General features: G+C 33.4%; 1 protein-coding gene and 1 long non-coding RNA gene across 2 annotated transcripts; one reads left to right on the top strand and one right to left on the bottom strand.

Moving 5' to 3' along the window:
• The first annotated feature begins 47 nt into the window (after positions 1–47).
• LOC105202040 (AP-3 complex subunit delta-1) lies at positions 48–7,273 on the top strand. The gene is made up of 14 exons (XM_011170397.3): positions 48–472; positions 624–719; positions 861–989; positions 1,560–1,970; positions 2,486–2,559; positions 2,757–3,200; positions 3,273–3,500; positions 3,598–3,760; positions 3,940–4,122; positions 4,258–4,669; positions 4,745–5,016; positions 5,132–5,686; positions 5,781–6,206; positions 6,424–7,273. Exons 1-14 carry the CDS (start codon positions 377–379, stop codon positions 6,514–6,516), a joined length of 3,582 nt encoding a protein of 1,193 aa, XP_011168699.1. The 5' UTR covers positions 48–376; the 3' UTR covers positions 6,517–7,273.
• Positions 7,274–7,492: 219 nt separating this feature from the next.
• On the bottom strand, positions 7,493–12,403 carry LOC120357516. The gene is made up of 2 exons (XR_005574507.1): positions 12,289–12,403; positions 7,493–9,644 (listed from the first exon to the last, which is right to left on the bottom strand). It is a non-coding gene; the product is annotated as an uncharacterized LOC120357516 (long non-coding RNA).
• Positions 12,404–12,598: the final 195 nt, after the last annotated feature.

Below are 12,598 nucleotides of genomic sequence, written 5' to 3'. Positions count from 1 at the left end.
CGGTTATGTATACTGGCCTATAAGAATCGCATTTCCGGAGCAAATTACAACAGTCGAACACGTTGATGGAATTATATACTCAATGGGAAAAGATACGTCAGATATAACCCGTGTTTGTCTGCCCTCTTGACATTTCTTAGGCATGATTGCCGAGTAAGCTATCTTTCTCTGTCCTGCTTGTCTGTCATTGTCTGTCCGCCACAGTCCGCCAGTCTGTCAAAAGATGTGAATGCGGGACGACGGATTAGGATTTACATATTTCGGTTAACTGTAATGGTATCAGGGCCACGTATCATACGGCCGATACGTAAGGAAGACTTCCGAGTCTGGTGTCGCGAGAGCAACGGCATTTAATATTTTTTTTTTAAATGCGACCATGGCACTCCGTAAAGTGAAGGGAAACTTTGAGCGAATGTTCGACAAGAATCTGACGGATCTGGTGCGCGGAATCAGGAACAATAAGGAGAATGAGGTGATTCCCGTTGTATTTGTGTTCCGCCCCACGATTTCCCCGCTGCCGAAATCTTTAAACGGGACCTAACCTAATTTCCCACCCTCGCTTGCTCTGTCCGTTTTCGCGATGGTTTCGAGGGTATCTTACTCCGGGTTTTTTTTTGTGTCAGGCGAAGTACATCGCGCAATGTATCGAGGAAATCAAGCAGGAATTACGGCAAGACAATGTGGCAGTCAAAGCCAACGCCGTGGCCAAGTTGACATATGTAAGTTTCTAGCATATGTAAATTTTGACAGATGCCGAGGTCGACGTGATGCAATTTGTGCAATCGATTTACCTCGAGATAACCTAATTCAATTTAATTTATCCCAAGTATTAATGACTGATCCTGTCCTTACATCTTCAGCTTCAGATGTTGGGATATGACATCAGCTGGGCTGGCTTTAACATAATAGAAGTAATGTCATCGACAAAGTTCACTCACAAGCGAATTGGCTATCTCGCTGCCAGTCAGAGCTTTCATGCGGATACAGAGGTAAAATCAATCTTGCATTAGATAGATATATTTTATACAAAATTTTCAAACATATATATATATATATATTTATTTATTTATTTATAACAATAAAATGGAACTATAATAAATATATATGTATATTTTTGTTATAGATTTATGTTAATATTGTTTATATTTATATGTTTTCATTACAACTAAATATGAAACTCAATACATTAAATAAGAATAGTTATAATTAATTGTTAAGGAAAATTTATATTTATATGCATAAGATCCCTTTGTGAGTGTTATAAGATCTCTGCATCAGTCAAGGAACAAATAAAAATAATATAATCACATTTTCAAAGAAAAAAAATGTTTTAACTAAATCTGTATAAAAATTAAACCTACAAATATTATTAAAAATAAAAATAATTTAAAAAATTTGCAATTTATTTATTTTGAAGGCTTATTTTGAAGAATACTTTTTCTTAAAATAATTATTTACTGGTGATTGTTCAGAGACTAATGCAGTGATTTGTATAATATTTAGAAATGGTTATAACAAAATGATCATCTTGTAATTTATTAACCCTTTTTTTGTTATAGCTATTGATGTTAACAACGAATATGATTCGTAAAGATTTAAACAGCCAAAATCAGTATGATGCTGGTTTGGCACTGAGCGGTTTGTCTTGCTTTATAAGTCCAGATTTAGCACGCGATCTGGTTCATGACATAATGACATTGTTAACTTCTACAAAGCCATATTTGCGCAAGAAGGCCGTTTTGATGATGTATAAAGTGTTCTTGAGATTTCCCGAGGCTCTGAGGCCTGCTTTCCCTAGATTGAAGGAGAAGCTTGAGGATCCAGACAGTGGTGTCCAAAGTGCAGCAGTAAATGTAGTTTGCGAATTAGCCAGAAAAAACCCGAAGAATTATCTGAGTTTGGCGCCAGTTTTCTTTAAACTAATGACAACTTCTACGAATAATTGGATGCTTATCAAAATTATTAAATTGGTGAGTGTATTTTCGTTACTTTAGATTTTTTAAGAGATAATCAGTACTTTACATGTATTCTTACAGACACAAAATCATATATTCGTAACTATTTTTTCATATTAAATTATACATTCACATCCTTTTCTTATTGTAAGCTATGTTGGTTTTGTTTCTCACGCTCAGTTCTCGACTATAACTCTGATCGAACCAAAGCTGGGTCGGCGACTTACTCAACCATTAATTGATCTGATCGCAAGGTTTTATACACTGTTTTTTTTACATATATAGTACAATTGTATGTTTATTGCAATTATACATACATTATTGATAGAATACATCAGTATCCGAGTGTATTTTGTAGTATTCATATCGTAGAATCATTCAATTAAAATGTGTTTGTTCATATTATGTTTTACGTATAGTTTGATATTACATGTTTCATCAATTAATGAAATAAGAATTAAGCTATTCCTCTGTATAAAAAAAAATTTGTCAAGTACATTTTAGAAAGCAACATGACATTATATTTCCAGTTTGGAGCATTGACACCACTAGAACCTAGGCTTGGCAGAAAGTTAATAGAACCCCTTACCAATTTGATACACAGGTATCTAATTTATTCTAAAGTATCCGTAATTGCTTGTAACAGTATTACTGCTTGTAATTTAGTTTTATCTCTTATTTTTTATGTATCCCTTTTCTGTAATGTGCGTAGTAATTTACAATATATATTTTTATTTTCTTCTTTTTTGCGAATAAATCTATTCTCGATATAATTTACGACATAATACTGATCATTTCTAGTACATCCGCAATGTCCTTACTGTACGAATGTATTAATACGGTAATTGCCGTATTAATTTCTATATCGTCTGGTATGCCGAGTCACTCCGACTCGATACAGTTGTGTGTTCAAAAATTGAGAATATTAATAGAAGACTCAGACCAAAACTTGAAGTATCTGGGATTATTGGCGATGTCGAAAATCTTGAGGAATCATCCGAAGAGCGTGCAATCTCACAAAGATTTAATTATGCAATGTCTTGACGATAAAGACGAAACTATAAGACTGCGTGCCTTGGATTTGTTGTACGGAATGGTTTCCAAGAAAAACCTAATGGAAATAGTTAAGAAATTAATGGTACACATGGACAAAGCTGAAGGCACTATGTATCGCGATGAATTGCTCTCAAAGATCATTCAAATTTGCTCACAGAACAATTATCACTTCATTACCTATTTTGAGTGGTAAGTATGATTTTTTCATATAAATCCATATTTTCTAAGGCGGATTAGAAAAAAATTCGTATATGCATACAGGTACATATCTGTATTGGTGGAACTTACACGAATGGAAGGCACCAAACATGGACCATTAGTAGCAACTCAATTACTTGATGTAGCAATTCGTGTACAGGCTATCCGAAAATATGCGGTTCAACAATGTGCCTTATTGCTTGAGAATTCTTATCTTTTAACCGGCCAACCGAGGGCAACAATGTCCGAGGTTTTATATGCAGCAGCATGGATTTGCGGAGAATTCTCTAGGTAATAAAAATTCTATATATAGTAATTAATCTGCATTTATATATAGGATCCATTTAAGATATATAATAATATTTAATATAATTTGTTACATTAATAGCGAATTGGAAGATCCTTTGGCAACATTGCAGTCTTTGTTGCGATCGCAAGCTTCTAGTTTGCCAGGACACATACAGGCTGTTTATGTTCATAATATATTAAAACTAGCTGCAACAACATTCGCCAAAGCAGAGAAAGAAGAAGATACCGAAACCATGGAAAAGGTAAAAACATATAATTTATACGATATAATTATGTATGTATATCTATATAAAAATAATAAAACTTTTACATTATTTCTGTGATGCAATAAAGTATGAAATTAATCGTATTTTAAAATATAATTGCATATATTCGCATTAAAGTGACATTTCTAGTTTTAATATTAATTTTCCTTTCACAGATTTACGAATTGAAGGACAAAATAGCAGCTTTTGTCTGTAGTGGCGATCTGGAAGTTCAAGAAAGATCGAGTTCCGCTTTAGTATTACTTGAATGTTTAAAAGAAAATCCTGGTCTTGCGCAGGAATTAATAAAGACTTTCGAAGGTGAACTTAATCCAGTTGCACCAAAGGCACAAAGAAAAGTAGGTATCAATTAAGTATTGTATACTTAAGAATATTTTTTATTTTATCAAATGGAAAAAATACATTAATATAAATTAATATATATGTGCAGATTATTTACGAATTTTGATAAAAAATGACATGGTATCTTTCAGGTTCCAATACCTGAGAATTTGGATTTGGATTCTTGGATCAATGATCCACCTTCGGAGAGTTCGGATTCAGAAGATTTAGATATGAACGATATTTTTATTAAAACGGATAAATCGACTAATTCGTTTTCTAAACGAGATTTAAGCGAACCGTCCCTGGAGGAACTCGAGAGGAGACGCGAGGCAAGAAAATTAGAGCAAGAAAATAATCCTCATTATCTGAAAGGCTCATTTAAGACTCCCACATCATATCATAATTCATCGAACGTGTACGAAGACTTTGAAAACATTCCTGTTGCGGAATTAGACATCCCAATTTCTTTAAAGATTTCCAACTCGCATAGATGTCGCGATGTAGATAGCGGTCACAAAAGACATAAAAAACACGAGAAGAAGAAATCGAAGAAAAATAAAAGTAATTATTATAAATCGTGTATTACACTAAGCATGTTGTTAGACATTTGAGATTCTTAACGTTGAATGTTTTCAGATAAAAAATCTGCGTCGGAGGAGGATGACAAGGAGGATGATAGTTTACCACTGCAAGTAGTAAATACTGGAATTGGGGAACTACCTCCGGGTGCAGAAATAAGTGACAGTGACGAGTACGATTTAGTAGATGCAAATGATCCACATAGAGCTTTGAACATCGATTTGGATATGCCTTTACGGGAAGATGAAAGATTACCTGTCTTAGAACATAGAGCGATTGAAAATAAAATAACGAAGAAAGTTGAAGAAAAGGAGAATAAAAAGGAAAAAGTAAATTTGTCTTTATGCTTAATAAGTATTGTAATAAAATTTGATTTTGTTTAATTTATTTACATATTTTTAAAATTATTTTTGTAAATATTTTTTATTAATTTATTCTGTATAGGGACATAGAAAGTCTAAAAGAAAAGTAAAGAATGTCATGGAAAACAAGGTAAATAATGAAACAGAATCTAACTTCTGGTTGGAAACTAATTCATCCCCTGAGAAAGTGCAATCTCCTCCTATAGGAGAATACATCGAAGTATCCAGTGAGCCACAAAAAGATAGCAAACGCAAAAAGTCAAAGAGTCAAAATAAACACAAGAAATCTAACGAAGACGCGAAGCATAGAAAATCGAAGAAATCGAAAAGTAAGAAGGAGAACAAGTCGTTGGATTATGAGGAAACAGCTGGGATATCCACCCCGTCAAAAGAAATATTACCAGAGTTAAAGAACGATATTATAAATTCCGAATATAATGTAATCACTGCACAACAAGACGAAAATGAGGAATTAGCAAAGAATAAAGTAATTTCTATGATGTACGGACTGAGACAAATCCCTCATGACTCAAATAAAATTATCGTATCGATTTGCATTACGAATATAAGTCAATCGCTTGTAAAAGAATTAATCCTTGATGTTCCAGACACATCATCACTCAAATTAGTTAGGAATGTAAGTTAGTGCATTTGAATATTTGGAGTTTACGCGTTAAATCGCGAAAATAATTTTGTAATGTATCATATTTCGTTCTCTCTTTTTCTTTCAGCCTGGAGATGAATTTGGAATAAAACTGCCGTTCCAACTGCCTCTGCAATCTAGTAAAGAAACTGAGTTTACCGTTCTAGTCTCGGACGTGACGTTTGCTCAGAGACTAAGAGGTACACTGACATACATGTTCGAAAGTAAAGAAGGCACGCAACAAGAAAAGCTCGACTTCACCGTGCCCTTATCGTGCAGCAATTTTATGGTCGGACATCTCTCTCACAAGGACATACTCACAGAACTTCTCAAAAGTGGTCAATTAATATCTAAAATTAGAAAAGAAGTGATGCCGTCTCAAGACTTTGAAGCGGTTCTGAATATTATCTGCCGCAAATGCAATCTTACACTTGTGGAACAAATTAACGATACTGCATCTTTATATGGACATTCTCTGAAAGGACATCATGTGTGCCTTTTGTTAAAATATAACGTAAGTTAAATTATATCTCTCTGTTCTATAATAAAGAATTTGATGACTAAAGTTAAAGAATATTAGTTAACGTAAAATAAAGTAGAAATATATATTTTAATATTTCATAATAAGTGTTACGCATTTATGTCGATTAAATGTTAAAAGTATAAAGACTTTAACTCTTTATGCTTAGTGACATATGTATATTAGGTTTCGATGGCTTTCTATGTTACAGAGAACGACGGAAAATCTAGTGATTGAAGGTAAAGGTGACAATAACTCATTACTGTCAGGAATTGGAGAGGAGATCTTAAGGATTCTTGCATAATATTGATCGAGTATCTATATTTTGCAATTATTAATTTCTATTATGCATCGCAGTTATGTTGAACATACACTGGGCAGAGGAACACTTTGATTGTGTCCACCATATATAAAGTATATACATATAATTATAGCGGCTATAGCGTATCTGCAAACTCATTAAATATTTTCGGAAAGAATCTTACCTAACTTCACATATAATCTAGATCATAAAGTTTGTTAAATATTTAAGAGATATACATATATATATACACATACAGACACACGTACATACACACACACGCGCACACATACATATATATATATATATATATATATATATATATATATATATATACATACATATATGCATAAATACATATACACACGCATATGTACATTTCTATATATGTGAGGTGAGGTTTCATAAGGAAACTGTGAGAAGATAAAAAGGGGAGAATTTATTGCTAAGAATTGAAGACACTGGAATAAAAGTAGATTAATGTTTCTATATAGGACTTAAGTCTGGCATAGCATTGACGTGTGCAATAAATACAGGAATATTTAAGGTATCCTTTAAGATAATTATCCACTTTCAACTACTTTGTTGAATTACATCAATATCTTCCAAAAAACTTCTGTAAATTACTACAACTTTCTTATCTTTACAATGTTGCATTTACTATACAGCATGTAATAATCGAAATAACTTACAAATAAGGATTAACTGTTAAGAAGCAATTCTTTGTACAGTACGGAAATAAATGTTATAATAGAAACGATTAATGTTACTTTTATGTTCAATGCCTTCAATTTTTGCGTCTAATTGGGATGATAATCCATCGCTATTGTTGAGATCTTTATTATTTTGTAAAATATATGAAATATTATATTCATTGCGATGTTGCGTCCGACCTTTGTAAACATGGATTAACGAACATAAGTGGTAAAGCGTGTTATTGCATACGACGCTTCCGTAATGTTGATAATAAGTCAAAAGGTTATGTAAATTAAAATTTTTAATTGTAAAATAATTCATATAGATATGTACAGAGGCACACGTGATCCATGTATGCATAGTCGTGTGAAAAAATATGCCCCTATGTTATTTTGCAATGGACTTTGATTGCATCAAATTTTATATCTATTTTCCTTTCTTTTAATGTCTTCTGTTTTCTCTATTGTTTTGAGATATACAAAGATTTTTATATTTGAACATAAATTCTAGATTTTTTTATGTTAACTCGTTAACATCTAGCTATTAAATGTGTGCCAAAAAAAACTATTAGAGCTTTCAATATCCAGACGATCCTTTTATTCCTAAAGCGACGTTGAATTTTATCGCAGCACGTTGACCTTTTAGGTATACCTGAGTTGTATACTAATAATTTTCCTTCGTAAAAACGAAGCATGCGATACATCATGATAGACGCAAATGTATAAATGTCCTTAATTTTTAATATCTCTTCGTATCTCTCATATGCATTGCAGGAAAATAACACCTTTATAAATACACAATTCACGTGAGAGACGTGCGTGCAAACATGCACGTTGACCATGACATATTCTATTATAAATTATACGCCGCGAGATTAAGGCTGACATTATTTTATTAACCGCGCATTTATCTCTCGCAGGTGTAAACAACCGTACAATAAAATTATAATCAGATTGCAACTCGTCTTTGCGATAATTTATTATTCAGAAGGGCATTAGTATAGAAAAGATACACTCTTCCAAATTGAATCGAGTCTCGTCGCGAGCGAACAGAAAACAACTTACTATCAAATCAACAATCATTGTCTCATATAAGCAATATAAAGTCTTTGATAAAGAACTTGATGAATAGACATAACTTGCATTTATTGTACATGAAGAAATTCGGTATAATTTTATCATTAAAAACAGATTCATCTTTATTCAATGATAAATTTCATTGAAGCGGAGGGAAAAAATATTGGAAAGAAAATAGCAATAGCTTCGAACCAAGAATTAGAATTTTTTAATACTATTGCAGTCAAAATAATCATGTTATGTTCTTTAAATGACTACTATATTATTGAAATAAAAAAAATATTTTGCTGAAATTTAAGATTATCAAATTCCAGGGTTGGATAATAACTAATTATAATTTAAAAGTGAGATAATAATAAAGTTTAAAAAAAATGTTAACAGTTTTTAATTTATTAAATAACATTAAATTACTCAATCTGTCAAATTCTTTCAAGATTTTATATTCTCGCTTATATTTATTCGAGACAATTGTCGTTGGTACTTTTTTTCTGCGAAGACATAAAGATACGACTCGCGTAACGAACCGCTTAAGATTTCTGTACCGCGAATACAAAGTACCTTTAATATAAATTCATTTCAAAGCGACAGCGTATACCACGAATCGCCGTATTCCAATCCACGATGTATCTAGGTTGAAGGAAGATAAGCGCACGTTTTGCAACGCACGGTGCAGCGGCGCGTTCCAGTGAATGACGCGCGATTCTTGATTTGACGTGACGATCATCCGCGCCTTCCGCACAATGCTCGGTCTGGAAGGTGAATCGGCGAGGACTAAGGACGACCGTGATTCAACCAGATTCATCGACCTCACGCTACTCCCACGCGAGGCTCACGGCCGTGCAGCGTCATGCCCTCTCAAACGGAGTCGTTGTTTTCGCCAGGTGCAGCCCGACGTCGATACCGAAGGCACTGTTCCGCCGCCGCTTAATTTAGGTCGAAAAAAACGCAATTGTTTAATTTTAGCGTCTGCGCAAACATTTCTCGGAACACTCTGTAACATTAATTGATTCATCCGTTCGCTCCAGAAGCGGAGGAATGCGGCGGGAGTGTTCAGCGCAAAACGCATAACTTATGAGCGACGTGTTCACGCTTCGTCTCGGACTAACACCGGAGAATGCGGCGTTTCCGAATCAGTACTTTTCCGCACGTTTTATTACGAGGAATTATTAGTCATATATTTTTGTTATTGTGTAATGCAATTAGAAAGACGAGATACTGCAATATCAGCTTTCACTCGAGATAATCACTTCAACGAATAAATTCTTCGACTTTGGCTTATCGAACAAAATATACATATGAGTAATGTTTGCAAAAAGAATACCGCTCTCGTTTCTTTTTTTTTTCAAGTACACCATGCGCCTGCAAGAAAAAACAGTGAAGGAAAAATAAATTAAATGCATTCCAGTCACGTTTCAATCAGACGAGCATGCATGTTTTTCAAGATTCAATATCTTGATTCGGAATGGCAAGCTGTCAGAATGACACGTTATGATTTATCAGTGATTCGATCTAAAGTCTTTTATCGTTTCTAATTTTGCTTTCGTTTAGAAGCAAAGAAAATAGATCGAGTGAGAAAGAGAGAGAGAGAGAGAGAGTAGATTAGAATAAAATAGAATAAATGTTTATTTATAAAGCGATGAAATCTTAATCCGTCTTTTGGAATAGGATCCTCTCAAGCGCTAAAAGATTATACATGTAAGCTATAAGCTTAATTATAACATAGAAAACAGAATCAAATAGAAGATAATAGAAAGTTGAAATTGCGAAAGAAAATAAGTAAACAAAATGAGAAAAAGAGAGAGAAAGAATTGTGTTCTGTGTTAACAGATTAAATTGCATCTCGCGACAAAATTATGACATTTATGTAAAAAAGCTACTGGAATAAAACCTCAGAGGATATATCTTTTATAATCGTTAAATGTCAGCACTTGGAGAAATAAATGGCAACGAATAATCGCTGTAAAATACTTTCAGATTACAATATCAAGTCTAATTGAAACGTCAATTTTCGCCTGCATTTACGTACTTAATTTCGTAGAATATATTTCACATCCCTCTCACGTTTTGCTTTCAAATTGAAAAAGGGGAACGTATTTTTTTAAAAGAAGTCCCTCAAGGTACATGCGCGGATGAATACAGAGATATTCATCTTCTACCATAAAAGCGGAACTACATCAACGTAGATTGATGTACGATTATTACGTAACTCGAATAATATTATTTAGATACGCGCCGGACACGTGAAACAGAGGAAACATTAAACCGTTTGTTTATTCGCAGAACAGAATGTATGTGCGTAAAATTTGCGAAATAAGTTGTTTAGTGAAGCAAAATGTAATCTCACTTCTTTTAAGTAAAATATAATCTTGATTTCCTTTTGGAGATGAAGATTAATCAGTCGTGACGTTTATCAAATGATAAAAAGTTTACGAGTGACGTTTACCACAGGAAACGGATTATCACTATCGCGAAATAATCTGAAATATTTTTTATAACTACGAAAATACTTATCTGTGAGGACAATTTCATTAATTAATCCGTCAATGATGAAATAATGGAAGAAAAATTAATAATTAACACTCACGAATAATCAGAGCCGATAATTTTTAATTTACAGACTATTTTATATTATGTATGTATAATTTTACCATTTAAAATGTCTCTAAATTTTTACATTTAATTGCTTCGAGGAAATCCTTCAAATCTTTTCTACACAAAATAAGCGAGACTAATACAGAACAAGTGCGCACAATATCTCTGTATGTTAGGATTAAACATACAGAGGACCAAACGTCCTTCTGCAAGAGGATGTGTTCTACAATTTGATTTTAAGATAAAAGTAAAATAAATAGCATAGATATTTTATATAAAGGAAATAAAAGAATTGTTATTATTGCAATAGAATCATTTACTTGATTAAAATTTTAGTTTAAGAAATTTTAATTTGTTTTGCTTGTGTCCTTTATTAACATTTTCTACAAAAATTGTTCTCTTTTCGCTACTATAATTTTTGGTAACTACTATACTCAATTTGAACATTGAGTTACGTAACTGTAACATAAAATTCTAATAGTAATGTTTTAATTGAAATTTCTTTTCTCCACTTATTTAAGAAAAATAAAAATTTTATAGAATATTCTTGTATTATATTTGAGTATCTGTGTAAAATTTGAGCACAATTCACTTAACGGTTTAAAAATTATTTAGTTTTTTATTTGCTCTTGATTCTTATGTAAAATCGTGTTTTGCATAAGTTGGGCGAGTTTTTTAATTCATCGATTGATCAATCGCATTATGTGCAAATGCAACTTTTTAGCCTGTTCTACAATAGCATAAACACAAGACCGTAAGGTTGTAAAGCGTGATTTTAAGAGCTCGTAAGCGAATAAAAAATTTTCATTTTTTACGTTGCAACCTTACGTCTTGTGTTTACTGCTATTGTAGAATAAACTTTACAGAACAAAGTTGTATTTGCGCATAATGCGATTGATCAATCAATGAATTAAAAAACTTTCTCTACGCATTTGCAAATTTAATAGAGAAGTGGCATTATCAATTAAATAAAAATATTTACATATACTAATAAAACTCTAATAAATATTCTTGCAAAAATTTATTTAGATCTACTTACTCGTTTAAAAGTTATTTAAAATTGCAGCAAAATACAGTAATTTTCGCTAGAAAAATCAAATTTTTCCTCTTTGTAGTTCTAGTTTGAAAGTCAAATTCGGGCATTCGCGACCAAAATATTTGTTGTTGATTAAGAAAAAAAAAAAGGGGGAATAAACTTAAAGAGAGCCTTCAGTTTTTAAATTTCGATAGCTTAGCTCGCATTGTATAGCCAAAACATTCTCAAAGTGAACGATTTAAAAAAAAGGAACAAACTATCCATCATAATCAGATTTGTTTGAGCAAAGCGTGAAAGCGGGAAAGCGTCGTCGCGCGTACTTGTCCTTATCCTACTTGCGCGTGCGTTGAAAACGCACTCGACGAGTTTATTTACCGCAAGGTAACCGCTGATTCCGGTGATTTGAACGCACGTCCCAGCACGCCCGCGACGGACGGCAAGAACCGCGCGACGCGACGCCGATCGGCGAAACGACAGGAACGCGGCGGATCGCACCACCTCGAGGCGCGAGCACGTGCTCGCGCGCGAGCCGGTGCTGTCGACACATTCAATTGAGCCGGTTGAATGAGCGGTGAGCACCGTGGCGCGCGTCGTGTGAGCTTCCCCACGCCCCACGCCCCACGCCGAAACGATACGATACGGATACCGAAACGGTACTGCGAGCCCGAGCCGTACACGCGAACCG

Source organism: Solenopsis invicta, chromosome 1, assembly GCF_016802725.1.
Source record: "Solenopsis invicta isolate M01_SB chromosome 1, UNIL_Sinv_3.0, whole genome shotgun sequence".
Lineage (NCBI taxonomy): Eukaryota > Metazoa > Arthropoda > Insecta > Hymenoptera > Formicidae > Solenopsis > Solenopsis invicta.
The sequence above is the reverse complement of the archived record's forward strand: the minus strand, read 5'-3'. Positions and strand labels throughout refer to the sequence as shown.

Excerpts from the sequence above, each read along its gene's own strand:
- LOC105202040 (XM_011170397.3), top strand. The coding sequence starts at position 377 with ATGGCACTCCGTAAAGTGAAGGGAAACTTTGAGCGAATGTTCGACAAG. Across the intron at positions 2,560-2,756 it reads CTTACCAATTTGATACACAG|TACATCCGCAATGTCCTTAC; the intron begins GTATCTAATTTA and ends GATCATTTCTAG. Across the intron at positions 5,017-5,131 it reads AGGAGAATAAAAAGGAAAAA|GGACATAGAAAGTCTAAAAG; the intron begins GTAAATTTGTCT and ends TATTCTGTATAG.